General features: G+C 39.0%; 1 protein-coding gene across 1 annotated transcript in view; it reads left to right on the top strand.

The window, feature by feature from the left end:
• Window positions 1–27437, top strand: part of LOC133217039 (cAMP-specific 3',5'-cyclic phosphodiesterase 4D-like) — a 95827-nt gene that overhangs the window by 50919 nt on the left and 17471 nt on the right. Inside the window, exon 3 of the mRNA XM_061362158.1 lies at window positions 22485–22720. Coding sequence (XP_061218142.1) covers window positions 22485–22720 — 236 coding nt within the window. The remainder of the gene's footprint in view (window positions 1–22484; window positions 22721–27437) is intronic.

Below are 27437 nucleotides of genomic sequence, written 5' to 3'. Positions count from 1 at the left end.
ATGTTGCATTCTAATATGAAAAAATCTTTGTGGTTTTCACTGCTAAAATCTGTATGTCAGAAATACAAAGCAGTATGCTGTTTTGATCACTATATGACAAATTAAGAAATTGATCAGAGTTGCTTGCCTCTCTTACAAAATTGATTGTAATGAGCAGTATAGATCATTCTTGCTTATGGTATATGAAAAAAAAACCCACAGTTGTTGGTTTGTTTTTGGTTTTGTTTTTTCTTTCTTTTTTTTCCTAGAATTTACTGCTTCTGGGAGCAATAGCTGAATCATCATCTCTAGTGAGTCTTACTGTGATTTCTGTGTATAAAATTTTGTAGACAATGAGAGACTACCCATCCGTTCCTGGGTCTTTTGCATAGAAGTTTAAAACTGGTTAACTTCCTCTGCAGTAGAGTATGTCCTGTGTTATTACACTTCCTTTTCATTATTGCAGAAACTGACTGTGTCAGTTCGTGTGCTCAAGGTCCTGTAACATGTATGTGGTGAGATTTTTAGGGGGTTTTTATCATTAGAAAAGAAAACAATTTGTGAAAACTGAGACTTCTCATGGAAATGGAGAGATTTGGTGAGTCCTTCACTGAGGATTAACCTGGGTACAAAAACGGATTTCTGGTTAAAATAACTCAATTCCCTGCTTTTTGTCCTCTCCATATGCACTGAGCTGTTCTGTTTTATATTTAAATTTTGAGCAAGTACTATCCAGTAACCATGGGTACATCTTTGCAAAAATCAATTCAATAATCAGCAGTGGTCACAAAGTCAAATACAGTATTAGGGACAATACAAAATGTCGGGAAGACATAGAGAACGATGTAATTACCAGGCAGCTCTTAAAAAGTAAAATGGAGTACTTCTTAACAGAAAATAGAATTAAATTGTAGAACTAAACATTAAAAAATATAAAGGCAAATAATATAAATAGGTTCAAGAAAAGTCACATAAATTAATGGAATGAACCATGAATTTCTATTGGAGCCTATTACATGCAACATCCAATTGAAACCCATACCTAAGGAGACCCTATGGTTGTTGATTGAAAGAAGATAGAAGCTATCAAAGTGGGAGGTGGATTACTTTTGCTTCTAAGCTTTTTCTAAAACAGTTTCCCTAAACATCTCCTTCAAACTGTCATCAAAGAAGATACTGCAATAGGAATAGTACTAATAAGAACCTGTATTTACAACTCTCCCTGGGTCAAACAAGATACACCTTTGTGATACTGGATTCATTTGTTTTACTGTAGAACTTAAACTGGATATATAACAGCACTCTCAAATATTTATTTATTCTAAATAACATATTCTGGTGTAGATTGCTTGCTACTGGTGAGTAAGCAGAGCACTCTAATAAAATTTAAGCCATTGCTAGTAAAAAAATAATATCTCAAAGCTTTGTCACATGGTAGTTCAATCTGAGTGAACTAAAAGGATATGGCTTCTGTATCTTGGGATGCAATTTCAAAGGACATTATAAAGTATTCAGAAGGTTCCTTAATGTACTGCTTCTTAGTGTGAAATGTAGGAACATCTTTCTCTTGCAGTTTTTCTTCTTAAAGTGAACTGTACAATAACATACACTTAAAGATACAGTCATGACTCTAAATTGTGTATAGCTGTTTAATAATGTTCTATGAGGTTGCTTAAGAGCAGCTTAAAAGGCAAGAGGTATGTCCCAGCAAGTAGGATGAGTGGTTTTCCCTTTTAGACAATAGACAGATTGCTTCAAGGCAGCTTTGGTTCACAATTACAGAAACGTTATAATCAAATACGTTGGATAACAGCATTTGAAAAATTCATTTTTTATATATAGAAGCATCTCACTCAAATTTATAGTTGCATTTTTCAGGAACATTTGTTAAAGTACAACATGGAATATTGTCTAGGTGCATTACTATAGAAGATTATTTTATTTTGTTTTGCGTTATGTCATTTTGTTCAACTACCTCTCAACTTTCTCTAAGAAAATGGAAAATTTCAAGGAAACTAACTCTATATACCATAGAATCGTAGAATAATGGAATAGTTTGGGTTGGATGGGACCTTAAAGATCACCTACTTCCAAACACCCTGCTAAGGACAGGGACACCTTCCACTAGATCCAGTTGCTCAAAGCCCCATTCAACATGGCCTTGAACACTTCAAGGGATGGGGTAGCCACAGCTTCTCTGGGCAACCTGCTCCAGTGCCTCACCACCCTCACAGTAAAGAACTTATTCCTTATATCTAACCTGAACTTCCCCTGTTTAAGTTTGAAACCATTCCTCCTGTCCTATCACTACAGTCCCTGATGAAGAGCCCCTCATTGTCACCCTTGTAGGCTCCTTCAGATATTGGAAAGCTTAAACTTTGTTGTTTCTTGGGTTTTTAAAGACCACTAAAATGTATAGAATTCTAAAATTCTATAAAAATAAATTTCGATTTGTAAGTTGCTAGCACAGCATAATAGCAGGGGTAGATGTATCAGAGCTGGACTATGATTTGATGAGAGTCTATTGTTTCTTCCTAATGGTGCAACTGGAGGTCTCTTCTCAAACTAGTGAGACCTTCAGTTGCACAATTACAGCACATTGTATATTATACAATGTTATATTATACATTGTTATACAATGTTTCAGTAGTTTTTTCTATAACTTTTATTTTAAACTAAACATTATTTTATTTATTATTTTTTATTTTAATTAATAAATTAACTAAATATTATTTTATTGAAACATTATTTTACCCCTCTAAAATTTATTTTCCCTAAACTTAGGAAGCTTATGCTATTCAGCCCCATTCATAGGGAGAGGGAAAAAACAGGTTAATACAGAAAATAGCCTATAAACAACCTGTAGTTTTACAACACTAAAAAAGAACATTTTGGAAGCATAGTACTGCTTTCTACAGACTTTTGACAAGTAGTGGTCATCTTTGTGCAAAGAGAAATAACAACAAAGTTTTGCTCAAGTAAGACACACACAAAAAAAAAATTCCAGTAAAACTCACTTCCAGAAGAGAATCTGTAGCTTTTCTACCTGAAATATTTTTTTTTGTTCAGTGAGCTAAATTTCCAAGCTTGTGCTGCATGTAACTTATAATCATGGAACTAGCTTCATTTATCCTTTCTTGCTGGAATGAAGATTATTTTTGCACATTTTTATTCCAGCCAGGCTTCCACAGAACGTGCTGGTTTCTTGTCCTCATGATGAGAATCTTTGCAAAGATGATTACTTGCAGCAACAGAAAAGTTGGGTCAACTGAAATAACATCTTTGAGGAAATTTTGAGAAGAGATTCTTTCAGACGTGCAAATGTCCTGAAAAATTGAGTCAAGCAATTTTTGCATTGTAGTGAGAGTGAAAAAAATTAGTAAAGGTAGTGTCTGTAGTCGAAAAAAGACAAAACTTACTTCAGTGACATTGAAATAATGTGTTTTACGTTGCATTTGTGAGAAGCTAAGAGTAATATGTAGGGCAAAATGTACATATACATATGTAATCATTTATGCTGTTTGACGAAGAGTAATTTATTGAATCATAATAACAATGTTGCAGTGTGCCCACCTTCCCTGCTTTCCTAACTGCCACTTTATCTGCCTTTTTTCTGGTTATGTCTTTATTGTAAAAATTAAAAAAATGAAAAAGTAATAACTGATATAAAATTCCTGATGGGGACAGTGTATTCTAATTTTGTCCTCTGTGTCCCATTTGTCTCTATTTGCGCTATCTACAGAAAGGTAAAGAGTAGGAACTTCTCACCACCTCGATACATACTACTTCAGCAGAGCCTGTGATGCAGAATGCCCAGGTAAAGAATGAATGGGATGAGCATGCTCACTGATTTCTATTGCTAATTATGTTTCTGCAGAAGACTCTTTAGTATTCTATAAGATTACTTCCAGTTTGTGCAAAAGCTGCTTGTTTTGTTTTGTTTTTTTTTTTTTTTCTGTTATGAAAAGGAACAGAAGCATTTTTCTATTTTAGGAGTTACTTTTTGTCAGTGTCCATCTGAGCTTCTTTTATGTGCAGAAGGCAGTCTACCTGAGTACACTTAGCAGGAGAATTCCAGGTTACATGAAACAAACTGATTTTTTTGTTAACAGGTACCAAACAGGGCTAGTATAAGTGTACCTTTGTTTCTTGATTTTTCAGCTATCACTTTTGGAACCTTTGGATTCCAAAGCATATCAGTAGCTGCCCTGCATATGCTCTTAGTGTAGTTACTGAATTCTGCAGGATTTGAGATTATTACGGACTGAGGTCATCCTACACAACTGACATCATGAAGCTGAAGTCAGTGTAATTCTACCTTACTGAAGCCCACAAAACCTAACACTGTATGCCTACAGCTTTTCATTATATGCATAGCAGAGAATGCAGTACCTTTGGCATAATCTCCTATATGAACTGATCTGAAATTCAAAAATTTATATCATCAGCATGACTTTGAATAACTTTCTCTGGTTATGTTATTTTTCTTGCTTTTGGCATGATTTTTTTTTCTTTTGTTGCTTTTGCCTTATTGAGCATCTGCCTGCCGACATCCTTTCAAAAAATTTTATCAACAGACAGCCTTTACAGATAAAAAAGAAGAGCTTGTAGGAAAATTTCTGATTGAAGAAGTGCAGCACTAGGAAAACTGTATCTTAAATCAACACCTGGGCTAAGAATATTTGAAATGTACTTAGCGCTGAGGCTGGAGCCTTGTATTTTTTACCCTACCTTTTCCCAGGTAACAAGCAAAAGGATGAGAGGAAATGGCCTCAAATTTTGCCAGGGGAGGTTTAGATTGGATATTGGGAAAAACTCCTTCACCAAAAGGGTTATCAAGCATTGGAACTGGCTGCTCAGTGAAGTGGTTGAGTCACCATTCTTGGAGGTATTTAAAAGACATGTAGATGCACCTAGGGACATGGTTTTGTGGTGGACTTGGCAGTGCTAGGTTAACAGTTGGATTCAATCTTAAGGGCTTTTTCCTACCTAAAGGATTCTATGCTTCTAAGAAAAAAGCCCAGGACCAGGGAGTGATATATGAGCTAGAGCTCAGCTCTGTTAAATTAAAATAGGAAGCCTAAATCCTCATGGAAACAGAGCTGGGAACCTAGAAGTTCTGCAGCAAGTTACCAGGGTATCTGCTTCACAGTGATAGTCACATAGCATTATTTTTGTTATTAATTTCACGTCAGTGTCTTACAAACTCAGGTTTATATACAACCAAATTACCAATAGCTTATTTGAGATCTGTTTCCACTAAAGCCAGGTTCACTGGATTATTCTTATATTTTTATAGCAATATGATCTACTTCTTTTCGTGATGATCTTTTAGGGTCTCTCTTCTATTGGAATTTGGCTAATCTGATTTGTTGTCTTAGAACAGTTATTATTCCAGTCCTTTTGGACTTCTCTTGCTTTCCAGGATTTGTTATTGTTATAAGAGCTAAAGCACTCTCTGTCAACTTTTTTAGAGTTTTTCTGCGGAAATAATTTTTTTCATCTGATATTTTATTTTCTTAAAAAAACTCCAAAAAAAAAAAAAAAACAAAAAAAAAGCCTCTAATGGCCTGGAAGGTATTTCCTCTTCATTTGCTTTGAATACATAATTTTGTCCTTCTAATTGCAGAACAGATAAAAAAAGTATTTCTTGCACTATTAACAATTCCACCATCTCTATCTAATTAACTATACTATCACTAAGAATTGTTCATTATCTTATGTAGGTTAATATTTCTTAACTTATGCTGAGACAAATAAGTAATTTTTAAATGGTATAATTATTTTAAACCATATTTAAACTTGAGAGATCAGGCAAAAAAATCATTCTGAATATGTTTTAGAGGTGCTTTACCAACGAAACATATTTGCATCATAGACAAAAGAGGTAAATAATTGCTTGAATATATAGTTCATTTTATTTAACTATAAGATTAAGAGTATGACTCATCACTGTCTTCTCTTTTTCTGTAGTACAAATAATGAACAGCAATTAATTACTCACAGTCAAATGGTTTGTGAATAATATAGACTCATTTATTTTTTAATAAAAATTAAGGAATCCAAGACAAAGTACATTTTATTGATTTGATAGTTTCCTTGGGTTATATTTTCAAAGTATTAAAATGCTTATTGGTGAGGAAGAAGTGGAGAGTATGTAGGAATGGAAAGTAGAGAACTGCCTGGAGGAATGACAGTGTATTTAGTCTAGATCTAAAATAGCTATGCCAATAAACAGTGCTCATTGATCTCAAATGCAGTCATAGCTAGATGCAAATAATTGTGTCAGTTCTTCAGGTATAGAAGCTAAAGAATGGTCATGGTGAGAGAATTGCCAATGTAACAATGAACATCCAGTAAAGCAGAGAGGAAAGTCCAGATCTTATCACTCGCAAGCCAGCAACTATTATTTGAGTCCTGTAAATGTATTGCTAGCATTTAAAACAGTGAAGTACCCACCGATTATCTGTCTAGATTACCTGTTTGAACACTTTAAGCTGTTATAAATACTGCTATGTCAGAAATATACTTTTTTCTTTTTTTTTTCTGATTCTTTTCCTCATCCTACGGACGGAGGAGGGGGGAGAAGTGAGTGAGTGGCTGTATGGTACTTAGTTGCCATCTGCGATTAGCCACAACAACATAAACCAAAAATTTCTTATTCTAAGTATAAAACAAATATTTGGTCATTTTAATTCAAAATATTTTGGTACAAACAGGAGAATTATTTTGTGTAGAAGTAGGTAGAATTATTAGAGACTATAATTTTCTGACTCAAGCCAACCATATAGCTGAGCCAAGATGTTGTTCTGTAGGTGGACGAGAAACAATCACATTATTCATTAGGAGAAATTGTTTGCCTTGTGTCAAACTTCCAAAATAAATTGTCATTGTAGCCTCTGGATCTTTGGTAATCAGTATGCCACTGGGCTGCAAATAAACAAACCATAGTGTTTATTTTTACCTATTTGCCAGCTACCCTCTAATTTGATTCTACTGTTATGTGGGCATGATGTATATTGTGACATGGTAATGCAAGAACTGACATAGAGGTCAAGAAGCCGTACCGTTTTTCCCCAATTAGTATTGGTTTAAACAGCACTGCTAGCACCTCAAAGATGTTAGACAAATGACTGCAGTGTTGGGTGGTTTTCTAAGCACTTGGAAGTCTCTTTATTTGTTCTTAGAAGACAATGGATAAACTTTAAGATGTCACTACTCATGTGACCATGTCACAAGACTGAGCAGCAGATGGAAAGGAGGGGAGGGTGTGACGGGGTGGGTTCGTTAAGGATGATTCAAGAACTGGCACTATACAACTACGTTGTTAGAGATGCAAACTGTAATTCTTCTAAAAAATATTTTTCAAAGGCTAAGGAAGTTGAGAAAGAGATAATTTTGTTAAGTCTGTCAAAAGGCTTGCAAAGAAATGGCAACAAAAAACAACCGATATTTCCGTGTCAGGTCTCTTCTTTATTTTACTTCCCTTAGGCTGCTTTTTGTTTTCCAGCAAGCTTGTGATATGTGGCTGACTTTTGTTCCTTAGATTACAATCATCTATTGTTGCACAAAAATCTATGCCTGCTAATGAGCAATTACTGATAAGAACTAAGAAACATACCTGTTAATCAGAAGGCTAGTTAATGATCTCATGAGCATTAAGTTAGACAGCAAATGATTCATCATATATTTCATCATAAGGAAGAAATGGAATAAGGAGGCAGACACTTCAAATGACCCAGCCTGGAGTCTGTTCTAGACAAAAACAGATGAAGTAGGTTAATTGGTATCTAAAAGGATGTTATGTTCTAGAATTCAATTAATTGGTTTCAGGGCAGGGATTAACTGAGAGTCTTCCAGACCCCTAGTGTAAAAAAGAAAGTAAAAAATTATTTATTTAACTGATTTAATTAACATACACCTTATAGAAACTTCCTTTCTCTTGTGTACATTCTTAGAGATGAGAACTGTCAGGAACAGAAGTTGGAGCTGTTTAGTTTTTATTAGCAATTCTAGTCTTGAATCACTTTCTGTAGCAAGTCAGATACCTGCGATTCCAAATCTTGGTTGTTATTCTTGATGGTTTTGTGGTAATTACAAAAATGGCTTTTGTTATGCTTGCCTGATAATTTCCTAGTGGAATACTGGTATAAATTGCTTACAACTGAGGAAAACCTAAACTATGACCTAGGATAACATCTTCTTTATCATTTGTCTTTCTTAGGATAATTATTTTCACAACTCTTAACTTAACATATGCCAACTGTTAAGAAGAATGATTTTTCACTGCTTAAAATATGATGGTAAACTTTCTTTTAAATAATTTAGCAGTCTCACACTTTATACTGCAAATGCATCTGTTGCCATGCTTTTGAATATATGTGCAGGGCCAGTCACAATATAAACATTTTTCTGGGGAGACAAAAAAGAAAAAGGTATATTCTTCAGTTGTGTTTTGCCCTGGAATGCAGGGCCTCAGAGTGTGTTATAGTTCCTTGGGAAGAAATGTGCCATAACCCAGAAAGCCCTCAATCTATTTCCTCTTTTCCTTGAGCTTTTATTGCTCAGCTCAACATCATATGGCAATGAATACCTATTTGGTCAGCTGGGGTCAGCCACCCTGGTTTTATCCAGCAGGGTGCAGCATGAGAAACAGAGAAGGCCTAGATGCCGTATAAGCAATGTTCAGCAACAGCTGAAACATCGACGTGTTGTCAACACTGTTTTGGTCACAAATCCAAAATATAGCACCATATGGGCTGCTATGAAAGAAATTAACTCCAGCCCAGCTAGACCCACTACAGATGCCAAAGCAAATTACAGAAATCAGTTGTGCAGTTGTCTGCCTTCTTTTCCTGCCCTTCCTGGGCTCTTGGAAACCTTCTGCTGATGTTAAGAAAATAAAAGAAAATAATTATCCAGTTCAAGAAATGGACAGGAGCAAATGGTAGGGTAAGAAAAGAAAAACGGGAGGGAAAGAGAATTTTGACAGATTTTGAGGAAGTAGGGGAAAAAAGAAATAGTTTAGGTTTGGAAAATAATGTGTTCATGTGGAAGGCACAAACATGTTACCTTCTTTATTAATGTAGATGTGATCAGCCACACTACTCCAGAAAGGTACTTCGGAGCCTCTCTGGCTGCCTTTCTCTCAGGAGTGGGAAAAACAGAACATGGTATGTATACTTTCTCACCAAGAAGAAGCTAGATTCTGTATATTCTCTGCAACCTTTATAATGGGTGTTAATGTAAAGCAGAACATTAACCATGCATGGCAACATATTATAAGGTCTGGGGAAAAGGAACAATCTTGGAGTAAGGGACAAAGGATAACTTGTGTTCCCTGAAATAATTATCCTGAAGGAGAATCCATGACTGACAGAAAACAAAACCAATAATCCTAAATCTTATGTTTTCCTACATACTCAGTAACTGGATAATTCACTGGAAAAATGTTTATTTTATGTTGACTACAGGCCTAAATAGATGACTAGTTAGCAACCTACTGCTTTTATCTAAATAGTTGTTTGAGTGTCATTGCTTTTTTGTAGTCAACCTAGTTTCAGCTTAGTTGAAGAATTAAATGCGTGTTAATGTCATTCCCCATGATGGAAATACGCTATCTATTTTCTGAAATAAAATTAAATATTACATGCCAAATTTGTCATAAAATCACTAAGGTAGGAAGTCAAGCACCCAGAAATCAGACAGTGCCAGAATTACTTTTTTTTTTTTTGTGTCCTTATGCTTATGCTATGACATACAATGTATAATAGGATGAACTTTAATGAGAGGGTCACATATTCTCTTAGATGTGACCTTGTAGGCTAAAGCTGCTTGTAGGATCAGTAAGGACAGTGTAGCAATGGTTACCATAGTCTTCCCATTTCTTGCAGAACAAGATATTTAACAAATGCTTTGGGAAATTTGGACTGAAAACAATAGTCTGAAACTTGAGATAATAGAGTCTTACTTTAGAAATAACTTATTTCCATAAAATGTGATCATTGAACATAGAATTACTATGTAACACTAAATAAATTGGTTAAAGAAAACTTTTTGTCCAGTTGGGGTTTTTTTCGTGATTTTCTAAATGTCCAGTGTGAGCCAGTAGGGTTACCTGCAAAAGTGTTGAGCTAAACTCTTGCAAACTTAAGTCAGAGGAAAATATGCTTGGCAATGTTAAGAGAAGATAACATGAAGTATTATGAAACTTATATTTCCCAAATTGGTCAAATTAAAGGTTGTTGTTCATTTATCTCATTATGTTTCTGACTCTTGACTAGAAAATTGGTATAATGCCATCGTTATATCTTCAGTAGTTTTTCAAAGTTAAATTAATGCCTGTGAATCTCATAGTTATTGACACAATATCTAAGAGATGATAAGAACCTCAGAAAAAACTATGAGGAATGTCAGACAGCAACTAAGCACCTAATGTTCATCACCCCCCTATGGCCCCTGGCTGCCAATCTTCCCCAATCTTTCAGATGGGAGGACTAATCAAAGGGGAGAAGTGAGAAAGAAACTCATGGATGGGATAAAAATAGTTTCATAATTAAAAAGAAGTTTAGAAAATAATTGTCAGGGAAAGGAAAAAAAACAACACCTAACAAACCAACAAAACAAACCCAAACCAGCCTTCTTATCTCCAGGCTATATAACCCCAGTTCCCTCAGATGCTTCGTATAAGGTTTGTGCTCCAGACACTTCACCAGCTTTGTTCCTCTTCTCTGGAGGCACTCCAGCACCTCAGTGTCTTTCTTGTAGTGAAGGGCCCAGAACTGAACACAGGATATGAGGTGCAGCCTCACCAGTGCCCAGTGCAGGGGACTGATCACTGCCCTGGCCCTGCTGGCCACAGTACTGCTGATACATGACAGGATGCCATTGGTCTTCTTGGCTGCCTGGGCACAAGCTGGCTCATCTTCAGCTCCATCAATCAGCCCCCCCAGGTCCCTTTTGGCTGAGCAGCTTTCCAGCCACTCTTCCACAAGCCTGCAGCTCTGCATGGGGTTGCTGCGACCCAAGTGTAGGACCCAGCACTTGGTCTTATTGAACCTCATGCAATTGGCTTCAGCCCATTGATCCAACCTGTGCAGATCCCTAAGCAGAGCCTTCCTATCCTCCAGCACATCAGCACTCCCACTCAATTTGATGTCATCTGCAAACTTTCAGAGGGTTCACTCAATCCCCTTGTCTAGATCATTGACAAAAATATTAAACAGAGATGGCCCTAATTCTGAGCCCTGGGGAAAACAACTTGTGACCAGCTGTCAACTGATTTAACTTCATTCATCACTAGTCTTTGGGACTGGCCATCCAGCCTTTTTTTTTTTTTTCCCCAGCAAAGAATATATAAAACCAAGCTTTGAGCAGCCAGTTTCTCCAGGAAATGGTTTTGAAGGCAAATGAAGTTGCTAAGCCACTGGCCATCATATTTGAAAAATCACAGCAGTCAGATGAAGTCCCCGACGACTGGAAAAAAGGAAATATAACCCCCATTGTCAAGAAGGGGAAAATGGATGACCTGGGGAATTACAAACCAGTCAGGCTCACCTCTGTGCCTGGAAAAATCTTGGAGCAGACTCTCCTGGAAGGCATGCTAAGGCACATTAAAATCAACAAGGTGCTTGGTGACAGCCAGCATGGCTTCACTAAGGGGAAATCCTGCCTGACCAATGTGGTGGCTTGTTATGATGGGGCTACAGAACTGATGGAAAGCGGTAGAGCAGTTGATGTAATCTACCTGGACTTCTGTAAAGTGTTCGACACTGTCCCACACGACATCCTTGTCTCTAAATTGGAGAGACATCCATTTGATGAACGGACCACTCGGTGGATAAAGAACTGGCTGGATGGCTGCACACAGAGTTGTGGTCAATGGCTCAATGTCCACCTGGAGACCTGTAACGAGTGGTGTCCCTCAGGGATCGGTGTTGGCACCGGTCTTGTTGAACATCTTTGTTGGTGACATGGACAGTGGGATTGAGTGTGCCCTCAGCAAGTTTGCTGGTGATACCAAGCTGTGTGGTTCAGTTGATACACTGGAGGGAAGGAATGCCATCCAGAGGGACCTTGACACACTTGTGAGGTGGGCTGATGTCAACCTCATGAAGTTTAACCATGTCAAGTGCAAGGACCTACACCTGGGTCGGAGCAATCCCAGACACAGCTACAGGCTGGGCAGAGAAGAGATTCAGAGCAGCCCTGCGGAGAAGGACTTGGAGGTGCTGGTCGATGAGAAAATGAACATGAGCTGGCTTCAGTGTGTGCTTGCAGCCCAGAAAGCCAACCGTACGCTGGGCTGCATCAAAAGGAGTGTGACCAGGAGGACGAAGGAGGTGATCCTGCCCCTTTATTCTGCTCTCATGAGACCTCACTTGGAGTATTGTGTGCAGTTCTGGTGTCCTCAACATAAAAAGGACATGGAACTGTTGGAACAAGTCCAGAGGAGGGCCACGAGAATGATCAGAGGACTAGAGCACCTCCCATATGAAGGTCGGCTGAGAAAGTTGGGTCTGTACAGCCTGGAGAAGAGAAGGCTGCATGGAGACCTCATAGCAGCCTTCTAGTATCTGGAGGGGGCCTATAGGGATGCTGGGGATGGACTCTTCATTAGGGACTGTAGCGACAGGACAAGGGATAATGGGTTAAAACTTGAACAGGGGAAGTTTAGATTGGATATAAGGAGGAAATTCTTTCCTGTTAGGGTGGTGAGGCACTGGAATGGGCTGCCCAGGGAGGTTGTGAATGCTCCATCCCTGGCAGTGTTCAAGGCCATGTTGGACGAGGCCTTGGGTGATATTGTTTAGAGCGAGGTGTCCCTGCCCATGGCAGGGGTATTGGAACTTGATGATCTTAAGGTCCTTTCCAACCCTAACTATTCTATGATTCTATGATTCTATGATCCACAGACTTTCTCTCATCTACTAAACAGATCACCTTATCATGGGGGAAGATAAGGTTATTCAAGCAGGACCTAAACCCATGCTGAGTGGGCTGTCTTATATGTGCTGTATGATGGTGCATAACTCAAAATGGTCTGCTCCATAACCAAAGTCAGGCTGACAGGCCCATAGCTCCCTGGGTCCTCCTTCCAGCCCTTCTTGTAGATGGACATCACATTTCTTAACTGTGGCATTTCACGATGCGGACTCAAGTTGCTTCAGAGGATCAAGTCCTCGTTTATTACCACCAAGCCCTTTTTATCCCCTTGGTCAGTACTTTCCCAAGCTGCACATACATACAGTGTTCAATCTCACTGGCCCCTGTAAAACTCTCCAGGTAAATGCTACACAATGCTACAGACCCTCTCACAACCCCACTTCCTCTGGCCTTCAAAACCCCAGCTCATCGCCCCAGGGCTTGTTAAAGCACCAAGTCCTCAGAGCTCATTCCCAAACTGTTCTTCATGCAGATCTTATCGCCTACACTCCTCGCACTTAACCTCTGTTCAGCTGTAGCCTCCCTGGTTAGCTGGGACTGCTGATAGATGATGGAAAGTGGCTTCATGAGCACTTCTACCCATTCCCTTAGTCCTCTTGTATGGATCCCATCCAGGCCCATAGACGTGTGTGTGTCTAAGTGTCTAAGTGTAGCAGGTTGCTGACCACTTCCCCATGGATTATGGGGGCTTCATTCTGCCCACTGTCCCTGTCCTCCAGCTCATTGAGGTGGATACCTTGTCACAGTGCAGTCTGATTCAGTCCAAAGCAGATGGTAGGGCTGTGTTTCCACCCCTGGGGCAGTGGATTCCGTGTATACTTGGTACCCCTCGAGGTTAAACCAAACTGTGACCTGCACTCTGCTGCCAAAAGGATTGGGAAGAATGTGGTGGCAGTATCAGTCGTTGCATGTAATCTGGCTTCCTTTGACTCCATTTGTATTGGAATCATAGCAGAGCCAGTATGGTAGCACTCAGTGGCGGCATGATTTCATTAAGATACTCCAATATTAGCTTCCACTGTCCTTCAGAATTTTTCACTGGCCATATGTGACTATTGAAGGTTGAATGAGTTTTACTCATCAGTCCTTTATTCTCCAGTTAGTGAATCAGTATATGGATGGAACCAGTAAGTCTTGACTGGTGTTGTATTGTCACCAGTGCATTGTCATGGTAGCAATTGGCATCTGCTGTTCTTTAACTGATAGCAATCCCATAACAAAAAGATCCTCTGAGAGTCCAGGCAAGCTAGGCAGCTGCTTGATTTTCTCTACACTCAAGGCCAAAAAGCCCATTGGTACCCTTTCGGGCCCCTGAAGCATCCTTTCCTATATTAGTCTGTGTCAAGGATATTTGGAGCCTCCAGATAAGACACAATAGGTTGCTTCTGTCATTCAGTTAGGTTTACATCATCGTCTGACACAGACAGGTCTTGGTATCCTCATCCCATTCTAGAAGTACAGATATACTGCCCCTTTGTAATCTGATGGTGTTAGAATATACTGTGCACCAGTGTCCACTAGAGATTTATGCTACCATGGGGCTAACGTGCCAGGTCATAAACCCCACTCAATCCACTAAGCTTGATTGTCCCTTTCCTCTGCCTGCCTCAAGTCAGGGCCTTTCTGCTCCTGGTTGGAGTCTTCATTACTTAATTTGTAACTGCAAACCATAAGTCTCTTCACTGGGGTCAAAAGTATGATCAGCCCATCTGCTCTGCCTAGCAGGCACTGGAGTGGTAATTTTCCTGGATAGATGCCTTTTTGCTGTTGTTTTTTCTTGCAGTTCCTATAAAACTTCCAGTCTTCAGGTAGGATCACTATCCCACGTCCTCATGTCCTCCTCTCTGGTTATGCATGTAGAGCCACAGGGTAAACGTGATGTGCACCACTAGTACTTGAACAGAAAAGGCTGACCCTTAATAGCTGAAGCATTGGTCAGTATGGGTAAGGAAGATCTACCTTTATGGAATTTCTGGAACAAGGGTGAATCAGTTTATCTACAGCCAAGACTGTAGGGAAGAAGTGAGATTTTGATTGAATTCTTGGATTTGGCTGTCTAATCCATCCACACCTGGTATCTCTGAGTCTGTCCAACTCATTATCTCCAGGATGTTTGCATACAACATTGGTGTACTTTGTATGAACTTCTACGACATTCACCATGTGGACCAGATTCTACCCAGTTTTCTGCATACCCGGTTGTCATCTAGGTTGCTATTAGCCACCTCCAACAAAGATACTGGATACCTCTCTCAGTGGCTCATTTTCTTTGGGAATTTCTAAGATTTTTCTTAAGGGCATACCTGTTCTTCACACTTGACAGAAATCCTCTCTAAAGGGAACACTCCCACCCCTTTTACAATCCCTTTGTTAATGGCCTTATTGATAGCAAGGGATACCAGCTGGGCCACCTTACCATCTAATTCCTGACTACTGGCCCTAATATCCTAGCATCAGAGTAACAAGCTAAGAATTTTCTTGCCAAGGTGGTGGCTGAAACCTTTTTGCATATGTTGCAACTCACCTAGGGATAGAGATTATGTGGTTTCTGTCTCATTTATGATTTCAATCCCTTTCTCTTCCTGTTCCTGTAACTGTTCTGCTGCAGCACAGGCTGTCTCTTCTTCATTCTTTCTCCCGCTCCCTCTTAGGAGAAGCTTCTTCATCCCTTACTAAATAAGTTGACTTTCACTTCCATTGTTTCTTTTTAATTATAATTGTGTGTGCAATTGCAGTGCAAGCCAGGACTTGTGTAACAAAACAGTAGTCACAGTCAACAATGAAGGTATATTAAAATATTAAAGAGCTACTCATTAGTTGAGATGCATCAATTTTGTGCAATAAATAAGGCAGTCATCTTCTTGGAATATAGCCATATTGATCATGTTATTAACCACTGTTTTGTAATGTGTAAACATAAGAACGTTGAATTGAGGTAACACTTGTGGTTGTTAGGCTGCCATTTTCTAATATTTAGGTATATGATTCTTCAAACCATCTTAGTGCCGTTTTTGTGAGTTTTGGTTTATGTTGTATAACCATGCTGCTAGATAACTTAATTTTTCCTTTGATTTTCTTAGTCTAAAACAATGTTCAGATGGGCTGATGCCCTTACACAGATTTTTATGGTATTAAACTTTTGGCTGTAGTTTAAGGTATTTTTACAAAGTAATTGTGTCCTCTTCCTGAATGAGGAAATAAGTAAGTCCTAAGTAATTGAAAAAGCTTTCCTTAAAAAAAAACTTGTAAGAAAAAGTGTACAGTGGTGGTAATTGCCAACAGTTTTACTTTTGATTTGTTGTTCAGTAAGTGCAGAGCTAACTGGATATCATAGCTATCTTTTACTCAATGGAAGAAGCAGTTAAAAGTCCTTTATAGAGCATCTACCAACAATTAGTATTAGATCAGGAGAATATAATAGCAGTAGTGACATTGCTGGACAGCCTATAAAAGTACTAACATGGTGAAAGCAAGAACATTTCAGGAGGACTGACTGAAATCTAGGTTGCAAGATAATGGAAAGTAACAAAAAGAACTAGAAACAGGCAGAAGCAACCAGGTAAGCACCTTCAGTGTAAGTCTGTGACAAAGCAAAGGAAGAGGTCTTATATACAAAAATAAGTGAAAAGAAAGATATCTAAGTTAAAAGGAAGAAAAAAAATTACTGAGCTAAGAGGAAATGGATTATGTCAGTATCTGGGTTGTTTTTTTTTTTTGGGGGGGGGGGTAAATTATAAGGTTACCTTATAGTCCTAATAAAAAAGATATCAAAAGTTTGGGCTTTGAGGACTCTAAGGTTAAAGGGCTCTAAGGTTAAAGGGCAATGACTTATTTGTAAGTAGCATAAAACCGGCCACTTCACAGAGTGAAAAAGCAGAGTCTAACATGGTTAGTATGAAAAAATTGATGCAAATAATTACCCAATGATCACATTATAGTTCTTGAAAGCAAGTAAAAAGGCTTCTTTCTTGATATTGAAAGAGATTTCTATTTGACATACATTAAAACGCAGTTCAAAGTAAACATTTTAGAGGATATAATCTTAAACTAAGGTCAAGATTAAAACAGTCAGAAAGACAATAAGAAAAAAAAAATCAACAAACCCCCCAAAAGTGTGCAGTGGAAGTTCATTCAAGCAAATATGAGTTATCACCTGTGTGATAATGTTGCTTCTGTGAACTTGTGTGCAGACAGCATCGTGTATGCCATTTGAATGAACTAGAACATTATGCCTGCAGTTTAGAAAAGCTGAAACATGCTAGTGAAGTAATTCCTTAGTAGCATCTCAAGTGGTGGCAAAATTTTTTTTAAATAAATAGATTTTGCTGTGTTTTATCTCTTTAGAGAAGAGATTCAGAGCAGCCCTGCAGAGAAGGACTTGGGGGTGTTGGTTGATAACAAAATGAACAAGAGCTGGCAGTGTGCCCTTGCAGCCCAGAAATCCAGCCGTATCCTGGGCTGCATCAAAAGGAGCATGATCAGCAGATCGAAGGAGGTGATCCTGCCTCTCTACTCTGCTCTCATGAGACCTCATCTGCAGTATTGTGTGCAGTTCTGGTGTCCTCAACATAAAAGGGACATGGAACTGTTGGAACAAGTCCAAAGGAGGGCCGGGAGAATGCTGGGGATAGACCCTTCATCAGGGACTGTAGTGATAGGACAAGGGGTAATGGGTTAAAACTTAAACAGGGGAAGTTTAGATTGGATGTAAGGAAGAAATTCTTTACTGCGAGGGTGGTGAGGCACTGGAATAGATTGCCCAGGGAAGCTGTGAATGCTCCATCCCTGGCAGTGTTCAGGTCTGGGTTGGACAGAGCATTGTGTGGCATGGTTTAGTGGGAGGTGTCCCTGCCCATGGCAGGCGGATTGGACTAGATAATCTTAAGGTCCTTTCCAACCCTAACTATTCTATGATTCTATGAAAACTCTTATGCTGTTGTCTATGGCTTTTCATCAATGACTTGCCCAGGTTATCATGCAATGAATGTGAGATGTACATTAAAAGCTGACTTTAAAATTGCATTCTATGAGTGACTAGCAGCCAAGGACTATATACAAACTTTAACCAATGGGTTTAACTAATCTTTTATCATAAAATTTTTATTTCCTGAGGTTGATAGGTGGTTACAGTCATACTGTTTTCATGTCTTCCCTTTTTGAAAGGCAGGCTTCTTATGGGTGATTGACATGGAGTATCTTAGCTCTCGCCCATTCTTATGAGTCTATATTTTTCCTTTTTTGTCAGAAGATCACATACAGTTAAAGGGACTTTACAAGAAACACTTAGCTAGCCCTGTCCTGCATCTGTACACCCACCATCATTGCTTTATATTTCTTTCTGTCTTTAGTTCAGAACCATGATTTCTCAGTAGAAACCATAATTTTATGAATATATAAAATATATAAATTCACTGATTGCTATGAATTTTTAAATTATTATTTGCTTATCCATGCTAAAGAAAGAGGAAGAGCTGTAAATGTCAGATAAAACAAGAATCTCCCCCCATGCCTCTTTATTGTGTAAAATCTCTCTTAGCAGACTACACTCTTAAAAAACACTACTTTGAATTTCAGTCAGGAAACCTGAGCAGTGTGTAAAGGCTGCTAGATCTTTTCTACAGCAGAAAACCAGCTCCACAGCAGGGATCAAAAGTGTAGAGAATGGAGTCTCAACATCTCTCTATTTCCTGATTTAGATGCTTAAGTATTTGTACTTGAATCAGTGTCCTCTTTTTCCATAAATTTATTTATTTTCCATTGTCCTCCAAATATACATCAGGTGTCCATTGCTTGATTCCTCTGAAGCTTGACTTTAATGTTTGGGTTGGAAGTATTTCCTTTCCCTTATGGTTTTCTTTAATTTTTGCATATGAGTTTGTCCAGTGAGCTCACTTTCTCTGTTCAATTGTCACATTCGGATTCTCTGTGGATGCAATTCAAGTATTTTTATGATTTTCATAGCATCCCAAAAAATGAAATGATAAAGTGACTTAAATAGCCTCATGTAGCAGATTATTTTTAGCTTTGATATCAGCATTTTTCATTTATTGCAGGGATATAATTAATTTCATTATTATTTTTAATGTATTCAGATGTTTTGAATATCTACTGTGCCCACACTGAAAATGCAAGCCTGAAGTTAAACTTCTCCTTGGATGACTGTAACACATTAATTCTTGTAGAATTTTCATAGCGATCAATTTTGTTGTTGGTTTCCTTCAGAGTACGTACATTAATGCCTACCATTTTATAATCTTTGTTTTCTTAAACCACATCACAGCTAGATTAAGAAAAATAGTTAAATTATGAATATAAATTTTGTGATGAAAAATCTAATTAGGAGGCGTTTGCTTACAGCAACTGCTGAAGCTCTGAGTATAAACTGAGCTTATTAACATTAATGTGGTGGGTTCACTCTGGCTGAATGCCAGGTCCCACCAAAGCTGCTCTATCACTCCCCCTCCTCAGCTGGACAGGGAAAAAGACATAACTAGAGGCTTATGTGTTGAGACAAAGACAGGCAGAGGTGGAGAGATCACTCACCAATTCCAGTCATGGGCAAAATAGGCTTGACTTGGGGAAAATTAATTTAGTTTATTAGTAATGAAATCAGGGGTAAGGTAAGAAGAAATAAAAGCTAAATCTTAAAATACCCTCCCTCCACCCCTCCCTTCTTCCTGGATTCAAATTTACTCCCTATTTTCTCTACCTTCTCTACTTTAGCAGTGCAGGGGAGTTCAGTATGGTGGTTGTGGTAACTTCGTCACATGCTGTCTCTGCTGCTTCTTCCTCCTCAGGGAAGGGCTCCTCACACTTTTCCACTGCTCCAGCATAGGGTCCCTCCACAAGAGAGAGTCATCCATGAATTTCTTCAAACCAAGTCCTTCCCATGGGCTGCAGTTCTTCACGAACTGCTCTAGCATGGGTCCCTTCCACGGATGCAGTCCTTTAGGAGCAGACAGCTCCAGTGTGGGTCCCTTCCATGGGGTCACAATTCCTCTGGCAAACCTGCTCCAGTGTAGGCTCCTCTCTCCACAGGGCCACAGCTCCTGCCAGACGTCTGCTCCAGCGCAGGCTTCCCACAGGGTCACAGCCTCCTTTGGGTATAATTCTGCTGCAGTGTGAGGTTCTCCATGGGGTGAAGGTAGAGATCTGCTCCTCCATGGACCTCCATGTGCTGCAAGTGGAGATCTGCTCCTCCATGAACGTCCATGGGCTGCAGGGACACAACAGCCTCACCATGGGCTACACCATGGGTTGCAGGGAATCACTGCTCTGGAACTGGAGCACCTCCTCCCCTCCTTCAGCACTGGCCTTGGTGGCTGCAGAGCTGTTTCTCACTGTCCTGGGTTCAGCAGTAGCAGTCATTTTTCTCCTTCTTAGTAGCTATTGCACTGCTGTGGTTTTGACTTTCGGCCTGGGAACAGCGCTGATAGCACCGATCTTTTTAGTTGCTGCTCAGGAATATTTGCTCTGACCAAGGGCTTTGTGAGTCTCATGCTCTGCCAGGGAGCAGGGGAAGCCGGGAGGAAGCAGAGACAGGACACCTGACTCAAACTAGGCAAGGAGGTATTCCTTACCACAGCACGTCACGGCCAGTATATAAACTGGGGGCAGTTACCCGGAAGGGTTAGATCACTGCTCAGGTGGGGCTGGATATCGGTTGGCTGGTGATGAGTGGTTGTATTCTCTTCCCTTTTTATTTCCCTTATTGTTATTATTACTGGTGGTAGCAGTAGTGATTTGTGTTACACTTCAGTTACTGAACTGTTCTTATCTCAACCCATGTGAGTTACATTCTTTTGATTCTCCTCCCCATCCCTCCAGAAGCAGGAGGGAGGAAAAGGGGGGAGCGAGTGAGTGGCTGCATGGTTCTGAGTTACTGGCTGGGCTTAAACGATGATACTCTCACATATTTTCACTCTTCTCTCTGGCTGCAGTTGCTCCTGCACAGGAACTTTTTCCACTTCCTATGTTGCCCCAGAGGTGCTACCCCTGTCACTGTTTTGGCCTCTGGCCAGTGGTGGGTCCGTCTTGGAGCTGGCTGACATTGCCTCTATTGGACATAGCAGAAGCTTCTGGCAGCTTCTTACAGAAGCCATCATTGTAGCTTCACCCCACCCCCCAAAAAAAACCTCCAACTTTGCCATGCAAACCCCATATAATTACTCATCACAAAAGCTGTTTCATTAGTGATTCTCCCTGGGTGCGTTGAATCATAGAATCATACAGTGGTTAGGGTTGGAAAGGAGCTTAAGATCATCCCATGGGCAGGGACACCTAAATACATTGCTGTGCAAGCTTTTCTTGCAGGTTTGTATCAACCGTCATGAGAGGGGTCAAACTGAAGCCATGTCTATGCTGTAACTGGACATTTGATCGGAAATTATGGGCACTGTATAGCTTGCTTTATTTGGTATACCATGTGTGCTATAATACACATGTGAAATCTAGTTTGGCGGAGGCAACTGCACAGTGTAACTTTCTTAAATATTGTACTGTGACTGTGAAACTACTGATGCATGACCTATGTGGAATAATACATAGCTATATTTGCTGTATTCCTGATTCTTCATTTAGATGTAAGAAATCTTTTGACTTGCTCAGAACAGGTTTCTTCAAAGGAAAGTAATCAAGTCAATAGGTGCAGACTGTAATATCTGTGCTAGGGAATTTATCAGGTAATGGTAAAAGACTGCGTAAGACATGGAGGAAAAAAGCCAATTTTTTCTTATTATTACAACAGGCTTCTCAGAATATCAGTGTTCTCAGAAATGTAATTCTTTGACAATTTTCTCTCACAATGGTGAGCTCTTTGTTAAAAGTTTTGAAAACTTCCTGAAGACTTCTTCTCTCCTTTAAATCAATATATTTGGAGATTTCTTTCTTGGATTGTCTTCCATTATTCCATGACACAGGAAATATTACCAGTGGTGTAGATGATTAAACAAACAATAACGTTTATTAATGCTTAGATTTCACTCTGATCTTAGGAGGTTCTGATATTCACTGTTTCTAAGCTCTACGGTGATTGCTTTAGGTATTTGTCACTTACTATTTAACATGAAATTGCCTTGAGCAAGAAAGAAAGATGGGAATTGGCAAAGCTGAGAGAATTTAGCATGAATTTTCTACTGTTTTCACATTGAGACCTGTATAGTTGAAAATCTCTGACTACTACTTTTATTTTATTATTGGTATTTGGACTTCCATTTTTTCCAAAAGGTAGATGATAACTTGTAGCAAAGCAAGCATATCATGAGAAAGAAACTTGCTTAATGCAGGCAACAGTTGTCCCCTCTACAGGTATGAGTACACATTTTAGGTAGTAGCGTGTTAATCTCATAATAAAATAACTTTGTCTTTCCTTTTAAAACACCAAATTGTCTAAACCCTAGAAACCTTTTACTGCATTTTTTCATTCTTTCATTTTCTCAATAATGACAGTATAAATGATATTTGTAAGAAAGTAACTTACGAAAAGGAATTAAAAGATTTATCAAATTAACATTATAGATATTGTCTTACATGATGGATATTTTCTTTTGCATTGATCATAGGTTTCAGAAGAAGCTCTGCATCACAGCACTGAGGATGAAGAGTCTACCCAGGGAATGGAGCCCTATCTTGTGCGCAGATTATCATGCCGTAACATCCAGCTTCCACCCCTGGCTTTCAGACAGTTAGAACAGGCAGACTGGGATAAAAAGAATGATACTGATACTATCCCAAGGCCCACGACCCTTCCACTGAGGATTCTTCCTCTCATTGCTATTACATCTCCTGAGTCCAGCAGGTAAGTTCTAACAATTTCTTGATTTGATATTTCCAGTGGCAGGTGGAGGACAGCAGATGCTGCTTCTAGAACAGGAATCTATTTCTTTCCTAAATCCCCTAAATAAGTGAAAAAGAAGAATAAAATATTAATATGTAGATTTGTGCCTGCCACTTGATAATACTGCTTGTAAATCTTTTGGTCATGTCCAAATACAAACACTAGAAAGTATTTTCTCTGGACATTACTAATACTATATATTCAGAAAGTAGACTTCTGGAGTCTTGAATAACCATTTTTTAAAAACATAATAAATATAAGAGCCATTTTCTACATAGACAAATTTTTGTGATACAGTTTCAAAAAAAGTTTCAAGGATTCACGAGAGGCTTTTGAATACTCCTGTATAACTACACTATTTTAAATGTAAATAGTTGAACATATTTGGTTATAGTGATTTGTATTATAGTTTCTTCATATTACATCTGTGACTTCGTGCATTATGTACATTTTTTAGGGTAAACTTTCCTGTTCTTAAATGTTTCTAACACCATCCTATCTGCTGTGTTTATTTTCCAAAATGTGAATTGTTTAGTGTGAAATTGTTCATTACAATGGTAGCAGTGGCAGTGCAGCTGTTTGGTAACCTGAGAATATATAAGGAAAAGGAAAGGCAAACACACTGAGAGCTGAAATGCAGTACTTGACTTAGGAACTTTTGAATAGATCTTCAGACACAATATTGTATTCTGAATAATGCAACTATGAAGAGAATGCAGGACTTGCAGTGTATGAAAAAAATATAAGTATTCATCAGGTTACTACATCCAAAATCATCTAATACTAATTTAAATTTAGTATCACCCCTGAATCTTATTTCCATATAGATTTTTTTTTATTAATAGAGATCAGTTCTTGAAACATGTTTATAGAAACAGTGACTACATCCATATAAGCATATAAACATTTAGATTGTTTACAAATGTAAATATTGTTTTGGGAGATAAATGTAATGGCAATTAGTAAAGTTTTGAAGATAAATTGTCATGATTTTTTTGTTTTCTATCCATGGAGGCTGGAGAGAAGACTGGTCTGAGATACGGAAGGGAAAGAAGTATAGGTGGAGTGATTGTATTTCAGATTCCTGGCTTTTCCAGATTTTAGAGTATTTGGCTTTGAAACTTCAATGGGATTTTGGATGTCCTGTGTAAACTGTGTAATGCACTGAGCGTACTCTGGTTTTTAGCTTTCGTAACACTAAGTGAAGAAAATATGTATGCTTCTGGTGTGATAGAAGATCAGAAAGCAGAATGAAAAATATTACTTCTGTCCTATGTAAATGTCTAAGTGATTATAGATTTCTGGAAACTGCATTTTTTCTAGGCTGGATTGAAATATGCAAGAGCAAGCAAAACAGTTTGAAGGGTATTTGGATAACTAACAAACATAATATGTACTGGTTATTATGGGTAGCTATCTGCTGTACTTGTGAGAGGCTTCTCTGGGCTAAGAATTTCTCATAGGCATTAAGAGATAAGTTTGTATCCTGCTTATGATATTCATCCTATGGTTGTTATAATGTGTTTCAGAACTGGACAAAAAATGGTTTGTCTCCAAGTAAGTATATTTCTGAAAGAGGCTGGGAAACAGTAGATCTACAGATCGTTGAATGGAACTGCCAGGCTGTTAAAGCAAACAAACGAACCAAAACTGAACAGAACAGCAGAAGCAATTATAATTTTGGTGCTTCTTTGTAATATAAAATCTTCAGCTTTTATGATTCCTTCTTAGCTAAAGAGCAATTACGCTGCTACAGGAAGAATACTGTTCAGGAAATTAAATTTCTCTAGCTGTTTTGTGCCGTTTTTCAGTTATTAGTTCTCTCATGCAGCTATGTATTTCCTGTTTACATGCTTGTAATGCCAGCAGAAAAGCTGGAGGAAGCTATCGTTTTATTTGGCATCTTGTCTCCGTAAAAGTACACAAACTTAAGGGACCTATTATGTCTGTGGAAATGCTTACCTCCTTTGCCTTTGAATGTATGGCAATGTGCTGCTGAGAGAAGGAAACCTCTGTCTTCAGTAAGTAGGTGAAGACTGAGGAACATTTGGGCTATAGAAACTCAGTCTGATGTGGAAAAATTTCACCTCTGAAAACACTATAAATTATAAATGCATTTTTTTAAGGAATATGCTAAAAACCCACAGATATAACATTATAAAGCATCTTGCACTGCGATTCAAAGCTAAAACCAGTGACAATGCATGTAGTTTTTAAAATAAAATATCCATTTCATTCCTGACATGCACTTACGTACACACACTTCCCTTTTTACTTTTTCTTGCTTTTTATCGTTAGAATGTCTCAGAATCATTTCTGGTTTTATGTTAGCTTTGTATGACCAAGCTACGTAATTCAAAAAAAGCTCTTAAAAATTCCCAAACAACACAGCAGAGTATATGAAAAATTAGAAATAAACTATTCAATAATGTTTTTCTAAATCTTTCATCCTCTTTTAAACTTTTAGCCTTCTTACTCTAAGGAGACATCAAAGTGTCTTGTCATTCTTTTCTGATTTCTTTCCACGCATGAAGGGAGACAGATTCCAAGTTTTTCTAACCCAGGCTAAACCGAGACAATTATAAAGATCATCATTAAGATGAAGATTTATATCTTACATTTGCTAACAGGAGTTATAAAAACTAGTGCTTACAATTTGATAGACTCAGCCTGCAGCTGGTAGCAACAGTGATATTTATGAAATGTAACAATTGCCAGACCTTCTATGGGGAGGATTTGAAACACACAGGCAATTGCTTTTGATATTTTAGTTCTTTTTAGTTCTTTTTGTTTTTTATTTTATTTTATTTTAATAAGCATTATATTTACCTTGTGTATATAGAATATTAAACGTTGTATTTTACTGAAAGCTAAGTTGGCTAGGGTATTTTCAGTGTGCATGTGACCATGTGTTTTAAATTTTGCCAGTTTTCCTCAAGTAACTGTAACTAAATTGATCAAAGGTGCTCATGTAGGTAACAAACAGTTATCACAGTATCACAGTATCACAGTATGTTAGAGATTGGAAGGGACCTCAAAAGATCATCTAGTCGAATCCCCCTGCCAGAGCAGGAACACCTAGATAAGGTTACACAGGAACGTGTCCAGGCAGGTTTTGAATGTCTCCAGAGAAGGAGACTCCACAACCTCCCTGGGCAGCCTGTTCCAGTGTTCTGTCACCCTCACTGAGAAGAAGTTTCTTCTCAGGTTTAAGTGGAACCTCTTCTGTTCCAGTTTGTACCCATTTCCCCTTGTCCTATCATTGTTTGACACTGAGAAGAGCCTGGCTCCATCCTCGTGACACTCCCCCTTGATATATTTATATACACTAATAAGGTCACTCCTTAATCTCCTCCAAACTATAGAGACCCAGCTCCCTCAGTCTTTCCTCATAAGGGAGATACTCCACTCCCTTAATCATCTTAGTTGCCCTGCACTGGACTCTCTCCAGCAGGTCCCTGTCCTTCTTAAACTGAGGGGCCCAGAACTGGACACAATATTCCAGATGAGGTCTCACCAGGGCAGAGTAGAGGGGAAGGAGGACCTCTCTCGACCTACTAACCACCCCCCTTCTAATATACCCCAGGATGCCATTGGCCTTCTTGGCCACAAGGGCACAGTGTCGGCTCATGGTCACCCTGTCGTCCACTAGGACCCCCGGGTCCCTCTCCTCTACACTGCTCTCTAACAGGTCGTTCCCTAACCTATACTGGAACCTGGGGTTTTTCCTGCCCAGATGCAGGACTCTACACTTTCCCTTATATTTCATCAAGTTACTCCCCGCCCATCTCTCCAGCCTGTCCAGGTCTCACTGGATGGCAGCACAGCCTTCTGGCGTGTCGGCCACTCCTCCCAGCTTAGTGTCATCAGCAAACTTGCTGATAGTACACTCAATTCCCTCATCTAAATCATTGATGAATATATTAAATAATACTGGTCCCAGTACCGACCCTTGAGGCACTCCACTAGATACAGGCCTCCAACTAGACTCCGCCCCATAGACTACAACTCTCTGGCTTCTCTCCTTCAGCCAGTTCACAGTCCACCTCACTACCCGATCATCCAGACCACACTTCCTCAATTTAGCTGCGAGGATGCTGTGGGAGACTGTGTCAAACGCTTTGCTGAAGTCAAGGTAGACCACATCCACCGCTCTGCCATCATCCATCCACCGTGTTATTTCCTCATAAAAGGCTACGAGATTGGTCAAGCATGACTTCCCCTTGGTAAAGCCATGTTGACTGCCCCTCATAACCCTCTTATCCTTGATATGCCTTAAGATGGCACCAAGGATAAGGTGTTCCATCACTTTCCCAAGAACGGAGGTGAGGCTGACTGGTCTATAGTTACCTGGGTCCTCCTTCTTGCCCTTTTTGAAGATGGGAGTGACATTTGCTTTCCTCCAGTCCTCAGGCACCTCTCCTGTTTCCCAAGACTTGGTAAAGATGATGGAGAGTGGTCTAGCAATGACCTCCGCCATTTATGATATGTGCAGACAGGAAGGTACTGAGAGAAGAATACTTTTGCTTTTGACAAAACACCTGGTATTAAAAGGGCGGGTGACTGTTCTACATGGGAACTTATTTGTTTGAGGAGATTTAAGATAGTTGATCTGAACTCCTTTATAGTAAGTGTTTCAAAGAAGATTTACTTTCCTCTATGTTTGTTTTGCCCAATA

Source organism: Neopsephotus bourkii, unplaced genomic scaffold (genome assembly GCF_033783945.1).
Source record: "Neopsephotus bourkii isolate Nb327-2 ecotype Australia unplaced genomic scaffold, CSIRO-AGI_Nbou_v1 NB_1085, whole genome shotgun sequence".
Lineage (NCBI taxonomy): Eukaryota > Metazoa > Chordata > Aves > Psittaciformes > Psittacidae > Neopsephotus > Neopsephotus bourkii.
This window is presented reverse-complemented; position numbering and strand designations above follow the sequence as displayed.